This window comes from Nerophis ophidion, linkage group LG19, assembly GCF_033978795.1.
Source record: "Nerophis ophidion isolate RoL-2023_Sa linkage group LG19, RoL_Noph_v1.0, whole genome shotgun sequence".
Classification (NCBI taxonomy): Eukaryota; Metazoa; Chordata; class Actinopteri; order Syngnathiformes; family Syngnathidae; genus Nerophis; species Nerophis ophidion.
In genome coordinates, this window is record NC_084629.1 from 21,960,722 (window position 1) to 21,976,075 (window position 15,354).

Genomic DNA, 15,354 nt, shown 5'->3' on the forward strand with positions numbered 1-15,354 from the left:
AACTGTTTAATAAATACAGTTTTGGTCAATTGACTTAGTTGTGATTTCCCTCTCTGCATGAAAGTTTAAAATGAGCATATATTAATGCAGTATGAAAAACAATATTTTAATCTAGACACATAGTATCATCATACTGTTGTGATTATATGTATCAAGTGTTAATTCAAGGCTAGGGCAAAATATCGAGATATATATTGTTTATTGCGATATGGCCTAAAAAATATCGAGATATTAAAAAAAGGCCATATCGCCCAGCCTTAACTTGAGGGCAAAAAAAAAAAAATCAGATTTGGTGTGCAGTGTAAACAGAGCCATAACAATTTAGGACGCAATCTGATCCGTGAAACACAAATTGCCTTTTAAAAATGCAATGATTGCTACTCTTAGTTGGCGTGGTATTGTTTTTGATCAAACACTGACTACATTTGCCTGTGTTATTTACACCTGTGTTCGTGCGTGCGTTTGGCAACAAAGTAGAAAGGTTGACCCATTTCCTCCTAATTAACGTTGCTGGTGCAGAAACTGTCTAAGGATGTACAACATGCGGTAGAGATCAGTTTAAGTGTAAAATTTAGCTTAATTTTTTAATTGAAAGAAACTGCTGTTCTAAATGTGTCCACGATGGTTTATAGTCAGGTGCGGAATATTTTTTCCTTCTATAATTTAGTGGGTGCTTTTTATATACCGGTGAGCTCTATAGTCTGGAATGTACAGTACTACTTTTTACACACATTGGCAGGGAGTGCATTCTTTTCACAATCTCCTTCGTGGACTGTAATCTGCCTTTGTTGAGGTCTTCTATTCCCGTTCCTCAGGCTAAATGTAGCTTAATGTGGTTTTTACTTGGACATCATGGAGTCCAATTAATTGACCAATGAAAAAATGGCTTCACTCAAATAGTTTCATTACACAGAACAATAAATATTTTATGGAATAATTGCACGAGATGATTTACAGTTTGGTTAGTTTCACCTGCGAGCTTTAGTTCGTTTATGCACACTATGCCATGGAGACGTCCAGGGGTGACCGGAATCAAACTGTACATTGTCTTTCCCTGCAGTCATGTGATTACCTCTGCTTGCTCATTTTGCACCGTGCACTTGCCGATTGGACGCGGTCACTGTCGCAGTCAATCACCTTGTTTTTTTTGCCGAGTGCTCAATTAGTATTCCGAGGTCTAAATAAGCGCTGTCGTCCTTGTCCTTGGCACGTGGGCTCGTTGGAATTTAATCAAAGGTTCCGAGCGACGTCACGCTCTCTTATTACCTCGATTGATAACCACGAAGGCCGAGAACACGACGAGTCCGCCAGCCTTTGTCTTCACAGGCTCGGCTGTCTGGGGTTGCCATGGAGACGCACGCGGACACTGGCCTCTCCATGTCACGAGGCCGCTGTAATGGTCTGACGTCTCATGTGCTGTGTCACTCTGCAGATGATGAAGCACGCGTGGGACAGCTACCGGCAGTACGGCTGGGGCCACAACGAGCTGAAGCCCCTGGCCAAGAAAGGACATTCCACCAACATATTTGGTAAGTAAATACACCTGCATCATAGTCCTCAGTCACGTACCAGCATCAAAGGTCATGGATTAGACGCTTTTTTAAAAGCCTTAGTCTTAATTATGCAGGTTGCTCACTAAGGCCACTTTCGTAATAAATACTTCGACCATCTTATTAATGTACTTAAACATTTTTTTATTATTTGTGGTCGAACCTTTTATTTGTTGTGAAGCACTGTGCATACTTTGTTTTGATCACCTTTTTTGTCTGAAAGTCTAATTTGCAGAAACTTTGGATCTTGGATGTATAATCCTCCATCTTGGCAGCCACATGCATTCATCCATTCATCCATTCAATGAAACAAATACACCCATTGACTCATTCAGTGTATTAAAATCCTTGATTCACTCATTCAATGAATTAAAAATATCCACTCATTCAATGAATTAAAAATCATTTATTCACTCATTCAATGAAGTAAAAAATATTCTATTCATTCATTCAATGAATTAAAAATAATTATTCATTCATTCAATTAATTAAAAATCATGGATTAATTCACTCAATGAATTAAAAACGTTCACTAATTCAACTAATTAAAAGTATTGTATTCACTAATTATGTGAAGTAAAAATAATCCATTCATTAAATGTATTAAAAATAATTATTAATTCATTCAATAAAAAAGATTATTGCATTCAATGCATTTATTTATTCATTCAGTAAATTAAAAATTATTTATTCACTCATTAAATGAATTTAAAAATTCACTTATTCAATGAATTAAAAATAATTCACTCATTTAATGACTTAAAATAATTTATTCATTCAATGAATTAAAAATAACTTATTTATTCATTCCAATAATTGAAAATAATTAATTGATTCATTCAATGAATAAACAAATCATTTATTCACTCAGTCAAATAATAAAAAAATCTTTCATTCAATCGTTTAATGAATTAAAAATGTATTCACTCATTCAATTATTTAAAAAATAATTAGTTTATTCATTTAATTAAATAAATATAATTTATCCATTCAATTAATTCAAATAATTTGTTCACTCATTCAATGAAATAATCATTCTTTCACTCAATCAATGCATTCAGAATCATTCAACGAATTAAAAACGTTCATTCATTCAATGATTTAAAGTAATTTATTCAATTAGTTTGAATTAAAGATGATCGACTTATTCTGTGAATCGAAAATAATTCATTTTTTGAAAAAATTTAAATATATTATTTTATATAAATATTATTTATCTATATATATTATATTTATTTATATTTTATATTGTTTAAGTAATTAAAAAAACTTTTAAACATTCAATTAATTAAAAATGATTCATTCAATAAATTCAAATTATTCATTCATTTATTCAATGAAGTGAAAATTATTTATTCACCCAATGAATTAGGAATTATTCAGTTTTTCACTGATTAAATGAATTAAAAATAAATCAATCATTCAATAAATTAAAATTGCTCATCCAAAGAATATGAATTAAGAGATCCATTGACTCATTCAGTGAATTAAAAATCATTAATTAATTCATTCAATGAATCAAATTATTTGTTCATTCAATAAATTTGATTATTAATTCAATTAATTACAGTCATTCGTTCAATGAATATGAAATAAAATGACTCATTAGGTGAATTAAAAAACCTTAGTGTGATAGATAATATAAAGTAATTGATTCAATTGAAAAAAAAAACATTTATCCACTCATTAAAGGAATTGAGAATAATTTGTACATACATTCAATTAATTAAAAATTAATCATTTATTTATTCAATAAATTAAAAGCATTCATCCTTTAAATAAAGTAAAAATCATTCATTTAATAATTCAATTAAAATAATGATGTCATTCAATTAAAATCATTCACTAATTTGAAGAATTAAATTATAATTTTCTTCAATTTTGTAAAATAATTGTGTTATTATGATAGCTTTTATTAAATGTGTATTCTAACTTTAACTATCCAAATCGCTATGGTTAGCTAACAACACGTAACATGTAACGTGTGTTACGTGCGTACGTAGTGACGTCATTACATTGTAGAAGCTGTAAGATGGCGTACTGTGGAAATTGGAAAGTTAACACCCTCTTGGCATCCGTGTAAATGTTACAAACAGCCCTTTTAAGTATTTTTGTCAAATAAACTTTTAAAACAAAGCGAAAAATAAAGCTTGCATAAAACATTAGCATGCAAAAGTCATCACAAGTATGCTAACAGTTAACGTGCGTAAGTAGGTGCATACTTGCTCGGACGCTCTTTTATATCACAAACCTTGATTTTTAAGTTTGAACATACACAATTAGCAAAAAAAAGCCAGCATGCTAATGTTCTCACAGGTATGCTAACTATTAACATGTGTAGATGCTGGAACGGTTCGAATCGCTTGAGAAATTAGGGAAGTTTGTATATTGCCCATTCTTCTTCAATGGAGGGCAATTCTTTGTAATTCTGGGTAATCAGGGAATTTTTGGAGTGGGGAAACATGCTGTCCTGAATGTCCGGGAAGAGTGGAGTGAGTATGTTGGAACGGTTCAAATAGGATGAGAAATGTGGGATATTCAGTTGATTGTACAAAACCCAAAACCAGTGAAGTTGGCATGTTGTGTAAATGGTAAATAAAAGAGAATACAATGATTTTCAAATCCTTTTCAACTTATATTCAATTGAATAGACTGCAAAGAAAAGATATTTAATGTTCGACCTAAAAAAACATTTTTTTTTTTCATATAATCATTTACTTAGAGTTTAATGGCCGAAACACATTGCAAAAAAGTTGGCATACGTGTATATGCTGCAAACAGCCCCTTAGAGTATTTTTGTCGAATAAAGCACACATGGAGTGATAAAACTTAGCATGAGAGGTTTTTCTAATAACATTACAACCTTTTTCTAAAAAAAAAAAAAAAAAAATGCCACTAAGTCTCAAGTATTACTTTTTCCCCAAACAAATGCATCTTCTGCTTGTAATAATACATCTTTATTTTGGTAATTGTTCACAATTTAATTCACATCACCAACAATGATTCCCAGGCGTGGCCACCGCTGCTGCCCACTGCTCCCCTCACCTCCCATGGGGTGAACAAGGGGATAGGTCAAATGCAGAGGACACATTTCACCACACCTAGTGTGTGTGACAATCATTGTTACTTTAACTTTAACATTAATAATGTCTGTTTTACTATAATTGCATTTGTACAAATGGCATAATTACGTTGTGGAAAGAGGGTTATTTGAGCGTCCACCAATGAGAGAAATGATCTTCTGGCGTATTAACAATCCTTTCAGCGAGTCCCCTTTCATTTCATCATTTTCTGGCTGTTAATCAATAGCGGCCAGTGGAAAAAACTGTTGATGAAGCGTGTGCTGTGACATGAGGTATGTAAATGACGTGTATAATGACATATGTAGTAGGTTGGAATGAAAGACATCTATTCTGTGCGCCAATATTGTGGCTACGATATTGTTGTTTCAAGTGGAATTGACTCAAAAAAACATTCACCAAAAGCAGCGTGGAGTAAACATCCTGCTTTCTGCTTGGGCTACGAAAGCCCCTTGAAAGGAAATGGACCTGACCTGGTTCTTGCACAGGCATCTTCCTAGCTTCAAACAACAAGCGTTTCTTGCACAAGCATGTCGTTATCAGTGTGGACCGCGCAGACTTCAAAGTTGCCTGCTTTGGACCTTTTCTGTTTTCAGCCCATTTCCCTCGGTTTTCTTTTGGTGAACACGCAGAGACAATTTAACCAGTAAAACCTGGCAGTTCACCTCAGAGTGTCATCACACGTAAAGAAAAGTATTACTATTTAAAGCACGCAGCTTTGATATCAACGTAGCTTTTGGACGCAGGCTTTCGAACCGTGGGCTTAGGATCGGAGCCCTGCTGTCGACATGAATGACAAAGTCTAGTCTACTTCCTAACTACTCTCATGATACAATTGCTTTCAACACCCCAGAGCAAGTGAATGCATTTTACTGCGGAACCTGCATTTATTAACTTTATTGTTTTTTGAGCAGGGTTCGTTAATCAAAAAGTTTGTATACTGATGCAAAAATAAGAAAATGGACTATTCACCTAAAATCAAACTTTGCTTGCTTGTGACGTATCGTCAGGTCAAGCACTCAAAGCTGACTCTGCCTTGAGACAATGTTACACTTCAACAAAGCATGAAGGAAGGTGCTTGAAAGTACTGTGAATTGATTAACGTGGGCCCCGACTTAAACAAGTTGAAAAACTTATTTGGGTGTTACCATTTAGTAATCAATTGTACGGAATCTGTACTGTACTGTGCAATCCACTAATAAAAGTTTCAATCAATCAAAAAATAATTTATATGGAATATAGGGCTGCAACTATTGACTAGTAAGTAGTCGTGTAACCTATCGATTCATAGAAATCAGTTGAAAAATGTTGATGCAATAACAGTTAGAATGTTGAAAATCCTGAAATTTCAGGGAAACTGGAGATTTTTACAGAAAAAAAAAAATGGTAGTCAATTAAGAGGAATGTTTTCAAGGTGGAAATTGTCAAAAATGGTTGAAAAATGTGGATTGTTAAAACTTTCCTGGAAAAGGTGAAAATAGGGCTTTGGAAAACTGGCAATTCTGGGAAATGCTGGAATTGTTTTAACTTGGAATATGGTTGCTTGATTGTCCAAGTTGAGTGGAAATTTTGCATGTTGGAAAATGACTCGTTCATTTTTCATAGGAAAAATGACCCGCAAAACCGGAAACTCTTGTTAATCTAGAATACAATATTTTTTTATTTTGGGATAGAGCTTACGATTCCAGGTCGAGTCGAACATTTTGATACTCCAATGGTTCCAAACGGACTGTGGGCTCTGGAGAGCGGCGGAATAATAATAAATAGATTATTTTTGGTGTAGAATCTTCTACGTGTGAATGCCCAAGCATGATGTATTCCATAGACATGCTGCACATGTGATTAACATTAGCCATTTTACATACACCTACAACGTTGCTAATGAAAAGTACAACTGCTGGTGTGGAATAACTACAATACTTAGAGTTGAAACACTTTGTAGGACTCAACAAAATACTACTTCCTGACTAAGGCAACACACCGTAGCCTACTGTATACACTATTGCTATCTTTGAATTGTAACTGAAGAAGCGTAAGAAAATAAATCATTCTCAGCTCGCTGTGACAATTTTATTATTAAACAATTTAAATTGATATCACACAAAAGTACTGAAAATTGTTACTGTAAAGTGTCTGTATCAAGTCCTAAGTACTAGTGATTGGTACCGTATTGGTTCAAAAGTACCCAGACGCAACACATACTGCTGTTACATATGGACCCTTTAATTTAGCGTCTGGTCCTTTAAAAATCCCGTAGTCCAGTGGGGGTGGGAGAGTATCCTCAAGCACAACATGCTGGAAAAACACTGTTTCCAATCAATAGACAGTGAGAAGTAGAATCCTCCGGAGATTGGACGTGCGTATCATTTTCACATAGAAGGCTCTGCGGTATTCATGTGAATCTGGCGATCGCCGTAGAGGATTTCTCTCGCTCGCAGCCACGCTGTTTGCTTTACTCCCAGCATCTAGGTCATGTCTTTGCATAGTCGACTCCTCAGGCGAAACAGTACGAGCCGTGCCGAAGAAGAGGAAATAATTTTTATATGAGCGGGGAAGTACAAGATGCCTAGTTTGAAGGTCATTCACAGCCAGAGATGTATGCGTGAAATGGCCAGTGGGATGGATTTGGAGCCAAACAGAGGAAACCAGTTGGTTTGGTTTGCACTTTTGAAATTGTGATTACTATCTGATAGGGTTGTTCAGTAAACCAGTACTAATAAATTAAAAACGGTACTATTCTGCCCCTGAAAAATACCTTCTATCACATTGCAGGTAAAAACGAGCAGCGACACATGCTAGGCAACACACGGGCTACTTATAACCAATGTATGATCCTGTAACTACTTAGTTTTGGATTGATACCATAATTTGTGGTATCATCCAAAAATTACCGAAATTTTCGTCCCATAGGGAGCACCGGATTAGAATAGATTAGAATATAGTTTTATTGTCATCATTGCAATAAACAGGTTCAAAGAACAACAAAATTGGAGCAGATCCCCTAAGGTGCATATACAAACCCCGTTTCCATATGAGTTGGGAAATTGTGTTAGATGTAAATATAATTGGAATACAATGATTTGCAAATCATTTGCAACCCATATTCAGTTGAATATGTTACAAAGACAACATATTTGATGTTCAAACTGATAAACATTTTTTTGTTTGCAAATAATCATTAACTTTAGAATTTGTTGCCACCAACACGTTACAAAAAAGTTGGGAAAGGTGGCAATAAATACTGATAAAGTTGAGGAATGCTCATCAAACACTTATTTGGAACATCCCACAGGTGTGCAGGCTAATCGGGAACACGTGGGTGCCATGATTGGGTATAAAAGCAGCTTCCATGAAACGCTAAGTAATTTACAAACAAGGCTGGGGTGAGGGTCACCACTTCGTAAGCAAATTGTCGAACTGCTTTAGAACAACATTTCTCAACGAGCTATTGCAAGGAATTTAGGGATTTTACCATCTACGGTCCGTAAAATCATCAAAAGGTTCAGAGAATCTGGAGAAATCACTGCACGTAAGCGATGATATTACAGACCTTTGATCCCTCAGGCGGTACTGCATCAAAAAACGACATCAGTGTGTAAAGGATATCACCACATGGTCTCAGGAACACTTCATAAAACCACTGTCAGTAACTACAGTTGGTCGCTACATTTGTAAGTGTAAGTTAAAACTCTACTATGCAAAGCAAACCCCATGTATCAACAACAACCAGCAACACCGCCGGCTTTGCTGGGCCCGAGTTCATCTATGATGGACTGATGCAAAGTGGAAAAGTGTTCTGTGGTCTGACGAGTCCACATTTCAAATTATATTTGGAAACTATGGACGTGGTGTCCTCCGGAACAAAGAAGAAAATAACCATCCGGATTGTTATAGGCGCAAAGTTTGAAAGCCAGCATCTGTGATGGTATGGGGGTGTATTAGTGCCCAAGGCATGGGTAACTTACACATGTGTGAAGGCACCATTACTGCTCGATGGTCCACACAGGTTTTGGAGCAACTAAGTTGTCATCCAAGCAACGTTATCATGAACGCCCCTGCTTATTTCAGCAAGAAAAGGCCAAGCCACGTGTTACAACAGCGTGGCTTCGTAGTAAAAGAGTGCGGGTACTTTCCTGGCCCACCTGCAGTCTAGACTTGTCTCCCATCGAAAATGTGTGGCGCATTATGAAGCGTAAAATACAACAGCGGAGACCCGGGACTGTTGAACGACTGAAGCTCTACATAAAACAAGAATGGGAAAGAATTCCACTTTCGAAGCTTCAACAATTAGTTTCCTCAGTTCCCAAAAGTTTGAGTGTTGTTAGAAGAAAAGGTGATGTAACACAGTGGTGAACATGGCCTTTCCCAACTACTTTGGCACGTGTTGCAGCCATGAAATTCTAAGTTAATTATTATTTGCAAAAGAACATAAAGTTTATGAGTTTGAACATCAAATATCTTGTCTTTGTAGTGCATTCAATTGAATATGGGTTAAAAAGGATTTGCAAATCATTGTATTCTGTTTAGAGAGTATGGGGTATCGGACTGTCTTATTGTGGCGGTCCGCTCCTTGTATGATCAGTGCCAGAGCTTGGTCCGCATTGCCGGCAGTAAGTCGAACACATTTCCAGTGAGGGTTGGACTCCGCCAAGGCTGTCCTTTGTCACCGATTCTGTTCATAACTTTTATGGACAGAATTTCTAGGCGCAGTCAAGGCGTTGAGGGGTTCCGGTTTGGTGACCGCAGGATTAGGTCTCTGCTTTTTGCAGATGATGTGGTCCTGATGGCTTCAACTCTCACTGGATCGGTTCGCAGCCGAGTGTGAAGCGACCGGAATGAGAATCAGCACCTCCAAGTCCGAGTCCATGGTTCTCGCCCGGAAAAGGGTGGAATGCCATCTCCGGGTTGGGGAGGAGATCCTGTCCCAAGTGGAGGAGTTCAAGTACCTAGGAATCTTGTTCACGAGTGGGGGAAGAGGGGATCGTGAGATCGACAGGCGGATCGGTGCGGCGTCTTCAGTAATGCGAACGTTGTACCGATCCGTTGTGGTGAAGAAGGAGCTGAGCCGGAAGGCAAAGCTCTCAATTTACCTGTCGATCTACATTCCCATCCTAACCTATGGTCATGAGCTTTGGGTCATGACCGAAAGGATAAGATCACGGGTACAAGCGGCCGAAATGAGTTTCCTCCGCCGTGTGGCGGGGCTCTCCCTTAAAGATAGGGTGAGAAGCTCTGCCATCCGGGAGGAACTCAAAGTAAGGCCGCTGCTCCTTCACATCGAGAGGAGCCAGATGAGGTGGTTCGGGCATCTGGTCAGGATGCCACCCGAACGCCTCCCTAGGGAGGTGTTTCGGGCACGTCCAACCGGTAGGAGGCCACGGGGAAGACCCAGGACACGTTGGGAAGACTATGTCTCCCGGCTGCCTTGGGAACGCCTCGGGATCCCCCGGGAAGAGCTAGACGAAGTGGCTGGGGAGAGGGAAGTCTGGGTTTCCCTGCTTAGGCTGTTGCCCCCGCGACCCGACTTCGGATAAGCGGAAGAAGATGGATGGATGGATGGAAGACATGACACATGAGGACATGATGGACACATTGTACTCATTGTAAGGCGCATTGCCAATGAGTGGGTTTAGTCAGGTCTATTTTCATGCAAAAGACGCACCGGATTACAGGGCGCAATAAAGGGGTCATATTATTAATTTTTTTTAAATGGAAAACACTTCCTTGTTGTCTACATAACATGTAATTCTACATAACATGTGGTTCTTTGGTCAAAATGTTGCATAAATTATGTTTTACAGTTCATCTTCAAACCGCTTTCTGAGAGTCGCTTCAGGGCGGTCTTATTTACTTATTTAGTGCAATAACAACACCGGAAATGTTTCCCGTGAAAAAAACATCCGACCGGAACTCTATGAAAACTAAAGTTACTTGGGTGAATAATGTAAACTCACTACACCGTTATGTTTTAGCGCTTCCATAGCGAGTGTACTGACTGATATAAGTAAGAACTTTACACTATTTTATATTCAGAGGTGGGTAGCAACGCGCTACATTTACTCCGTTACATATACTTGAGTAACTTTTGGGAGGAATTGTACTTCTAAGAGTAGTTTTAATGCAACACACTTTTACATTTACTTGAGTATTTTTATAGAGAAGAAACGCTACTTTTACACCGCTCCATTCATCTACATTCAGCTCGCTACTTGCTACTGATTTTTATCAATCTGTTAATACACGTTTTTTTTGTTTTGGTTTGTCATACATACCTTCAAAGTAGGATCTATCGCATGCCTGCGTTTCACCAATCAAATGCAGTGACTGGTGACGTTTGACTCCGTTGCACCAATCAATGCAGTCACTGGTGACGTTTGACTCCGTTTCACCAATCAAATGCAGTTACTGGTGAAGTTTCACTCCGTTTCACCAATCAAATGCAGTCACTGGTGACCTTTGACTCAGTTTCACCAATCAAATGCAGTCACTGGTGACGTTGCATTCCGTTTCACAAATCAAACAGAGCCAGGCGGTCACATGATTAACTGCCCAAAAAGTTTCAGCGGCAAACAACAACAATGGCAAAGACAACAACGAACGCAAACACCCCTGGCCTCACAACCAAAAAACAGTTATGTAAGGAGTTGTCATATGTGTCTCCCCAAACAAGTGGACATTTCCGTTTACATGACCTCAATGTCAAATTTGAGGAAGCACATCGTGGTAAGTAACGTTTGTAGATATTTTGGCTGTCACCGCGGGCTAGTGTTAGCTTCCCTGCTATGAATCACTGTCAAATGTACGTAGTTTGGGTATAATTTATTAACATACTGCAGCCTCATAGACAGCCAGAGACACACACACTCACGCATGCATACAAACACCAATCAGAAGTGCACATGTGCTCCCAGGTGCAGCCTACACCTATCAGAGTTTATGATTTGAATAAAGGCTAACTTGCTATTTTCCTATGTAAATCTCTGCCTACTGAGCCTATGGTGCTGTTACGTTATTGTGGCTCAATTTGCCTTAATTGTTTTTATTTTATTGTATTATTACTTAATATATTTTAATATAATACTATATTAATAATAACATTTTTAAAATTATGTATTTTTCCCCTTGGGGATTATTAAAGTATTTCTGATTCTGATATATTATTGTTTTAATTGCTTAAGAGATATTCCCGGCTCTGAATTTGTTCATTGCTATTCTTATGTTTTTGTGCATTATTTGTTGCCGTCATTAAACGAACAGGTTGCTCATCAGTTACTCAGTACTTGAGAAGTTTTTTCACAACCTACCTTTTACTTTTACTCAAGTAAATATTTGGGTGACTACTCCTTACTTTTACTTAATACATCTCTACAGTAACATTACTCTTACATGAGTACAAATTCTGACTACTCTACCCACCTCTGTTTACAGTGGGGCAAAAAAGTATTTAGTCAGCCACCGATTGTGCAAGTTATCCCACTTAAAATGATGACAGAGGTCTGTAATTTTCATCATAGGTACACTTCAACTGTGAGAGACAGAATGTGAAAAAAAATCCTGGAATTCACATTGTAGGAATTTTAAAGAAATTTATTTGTAAATTATGGTGGAAAATAAGTATTTGGTCAACCATTCAAAGCTCTCACTGATGGAAGGAGGTTTTGGCTCAAAATCTCACGATGCATGGCCTCATTCATTCTTTCCTTAACATGGATCAATTGTCCTGTCCCCTTAGCAGAAAAACAGTCCCAACGCATATTTCCACCCCCATGCTTCACAGTAGGTGTGGTGTTCTTGGGATGCAACTCAGTATTCTTCTTCCTCCAAACACGACAAAGTGAGTTTATACCAAAATGGATACATGAATGATACAGCAGAGGATTGGGAGAATGTCATGTGGTCAGATGAAACCGAAATAGAACTTTTTGGTATAAACTCAACTCGCAGTGTTTGGAGGAAGAAGAATACTGAGTTGCATCCCATGAACACCACACCTACTGTGAAGCATGGGGGTGGAAACATCATGCTTTGGGGCTGTTTTTTTGCTAAGGAGACAGGACGATTGATCCGTGTTAAGGAAAGAATGAATGGGGCAATGTATCGTGAGATTTTGAGCCAAAACCGCCTTCCATCAGTGAGAGCTTTGAATGGTTGACCAAATACTTATGTTCCACCATAATTTACAAATAAGTTCTTTAAAATTCCTACAATGTGAATTCCTGGATTTTTTTTCCACATTCTGTCTCTCACAGTTGAAGTGTACCTATGATGAAAATTGCAGACCTCTCTCATCATTTTAAGTGGGAGAACTTGCACAATCGGTGGCTGACTAAATACTTTTTTGCCCCACTGTATATTAGAAATGGCAACAGCGGGAGATGAATGCCACACAAGAAGGTAGAGAAAAAGAAGCTTATCGACAATGGCGTCAGCACGGACTACAATGGCTTAAACGCTCAAATTTGCAGGATTTATGCACATCCCAAATACACATCAGTAGGTACCAGAAGGTAAGAAAAGTTGTTTTTGCATAATACTGTGAAACAAAACGCCAGATTATGCCTGCTAATAAGTGCCATTTTGTGGTCCTTATTCACGCACCATAATAATACTCCGACAATCCATCAAATGGTGCGGCTTCATAGCTTACCGAAGTCGTACAAAAACATTTTGACAGATTTTTGAGTGCCGTGTGTAATGTTCTATATTCAAATGGAACATATAACCTTTTGGTGTTGTTTACTTGAGTCTTATTTCAGTTCACACATATTTCTTATGTATGACTGCCATCTACTGGTCACACTTTTTATTACATCATGTATCAAATAAAATAGCTCCAAGGTTGGTAAGCACTGTTGATTTTTGAGAAAATGAAAGGATTTTAAGTGCGCCTTATAGTCCGAAAAAGAAAAAAAGAAAAAAAAATTAAGACACAAGGGCGCGTCTTCGTCAAATTCAGGTAAAAACAAGCAGAGGCGCATGTTAGGCAACGCACTGAGTACTTATAACCAATGTAAGAACCTGTAACTACTTGGTTTTGGATTGATACCAGAATTTGTGTTATCATCCAAAATGTATGTCAAGTATCAAACATGAGAAGTATAAGTGCTTATTACATTTGCACAGAAGTGTAAAAAAATCTGAACCGCGCCATGTGATGAGGACTAGACGTACACAGTGCTGCCCTCCAAAGTGTCGGTCAGGTGCATCGTCAGCGGAGCGAGTGGAAATACACCGACAGCCTCAGAACTTAGTGTTGGTAAATCCTAAAAATCCAGCCAGAGGACAAGCGCTCAGCTCGGGGCCTCACTCAGTCAGGCTGCTTATTTTCAAGAGGGAGGGTCTCGTCCAGTCGTTGAACCTCTGAGGACAAACAGAAAACAGATGTTTCTGCCTGCTGCCAAAGAAGTGGGTTGTCAATCTGCTGGCGACCAGATTGGTGGGAATTGGCCGGGTTTACCGTACCGCCGGGCCCCCGTTACAAATCAGCCTGGATAGAAACTGAGAAGAAGATTAGCTGGTGTGGAAGCACGCTGGACACAGTGTTGTTTATTTAGACGTTTGACCAAACGAGCTGTGCTGGTCTTTGACAGACACCCAAAACGTGTTTGTGCCATAGAGCTGCTTTGGGACGATCAAGTGTGACGTGTAATAATGTTTTCTGCAAATGTCAATGCCACGCCACCAGTGGCTTCCGCAGTGTTTTGTAAACACTGTCACACATTCTGCTAAGATTGTATAGTGTTTTGTGTCATGTTTTTACTTGTCTCATTTTGAGACATACCAATTGATCAAATGTGTGTGACAAACGTTCTTATTTTATCTAAAATAAACATCTATAAATGTTGCCAAGTCTGTTTGTTATAAGCAATTTAGGGCTTGTTTTTTTTTTACAAAGTAGCCTGCCTGCTAAGTGTGTGTTTTTTTTTGTTTTGTTTTTTGTCTTTGTTTTTGAACGTTTGGATACTTATTTGGGCTTGCTTTTCTGTCCCCACAATAATATACTTTGTTCTTTTTGTCACAATGTTTCCTGATTATCTCACGCAAATGACGTATGTGCAACTACGCCAGAGCCCAGACTGACAGACAAGTTACCAGACAAAGTGCATGTTTGTGTCTATAAAAGTCTTTCTGTCCATTTTGTGTTATATCAACATTTTCCAAAAAATGCCCACGTTTTGGGCAAATGGACATTTGTCGCACTTTTTGTCCATTTAAATAAATGTTTTTTGTTATTTATTTTCCAACAAAAAGTACAATGTTTAATAAACAAACATCTGCATAAATACCAACATTGTCCCATGTTAGGTAAACATTTTAATAAAAAAAATGTAAACTTTTAATACTGTAAATTCTGGACTATAAGCCGCTAATTTTTTCCTACACTTTAAACCCTGCAGTTTATGAAACGGTGTGGCTAATGTATGTTTTCTTTCTTCGCTGACAGACAAAATACAAAGCACTGAAAAGGAGTTATTGCTTATGCTTTGGCGCCATCTTTTGGACCACACTGTTGATGCTGCAGTGTCCTTCCATTTAGTGCCGTTCCGTCAATAGCATTTCTACTTGTATGGGTTCTTAATTCATCAATCCAAGCAATGTTTGTTATTTGGATTTTACAATATTTTTTTATAATATAAATTTTGTAAATTTTTACAATATACCTAAAACAATTCTTACTTACTAAACCGTCCCATGTATGATGTCTGTAGTAGTGTTTTTATGCA

At 37.8% G+C, this 15,354-nt stretch overlaps 1 protein-coding gene across 1 annotated transcript in view; it reads left to right on the top strand.

The window, feature by feature from the left end:
- man1a2 (mannosidase, alpha, class 1A, member 2) overlaps positions 1–15,354 on the top strand; it is a 172,785-nt gene that overhangs the window by 61,227 nt on the left and 96,204 nt on the right. The window contains exon 4 of the mRNA XM_061879537.1: positions 1,433–1,529. Coding sequence (XP_061735521.1) covers positions 1,433–1,529 — 97 coding nt within the window. The remainder of the gene's footprint in view (positions 1–1,432; positions 1,530–15,354) is intronic.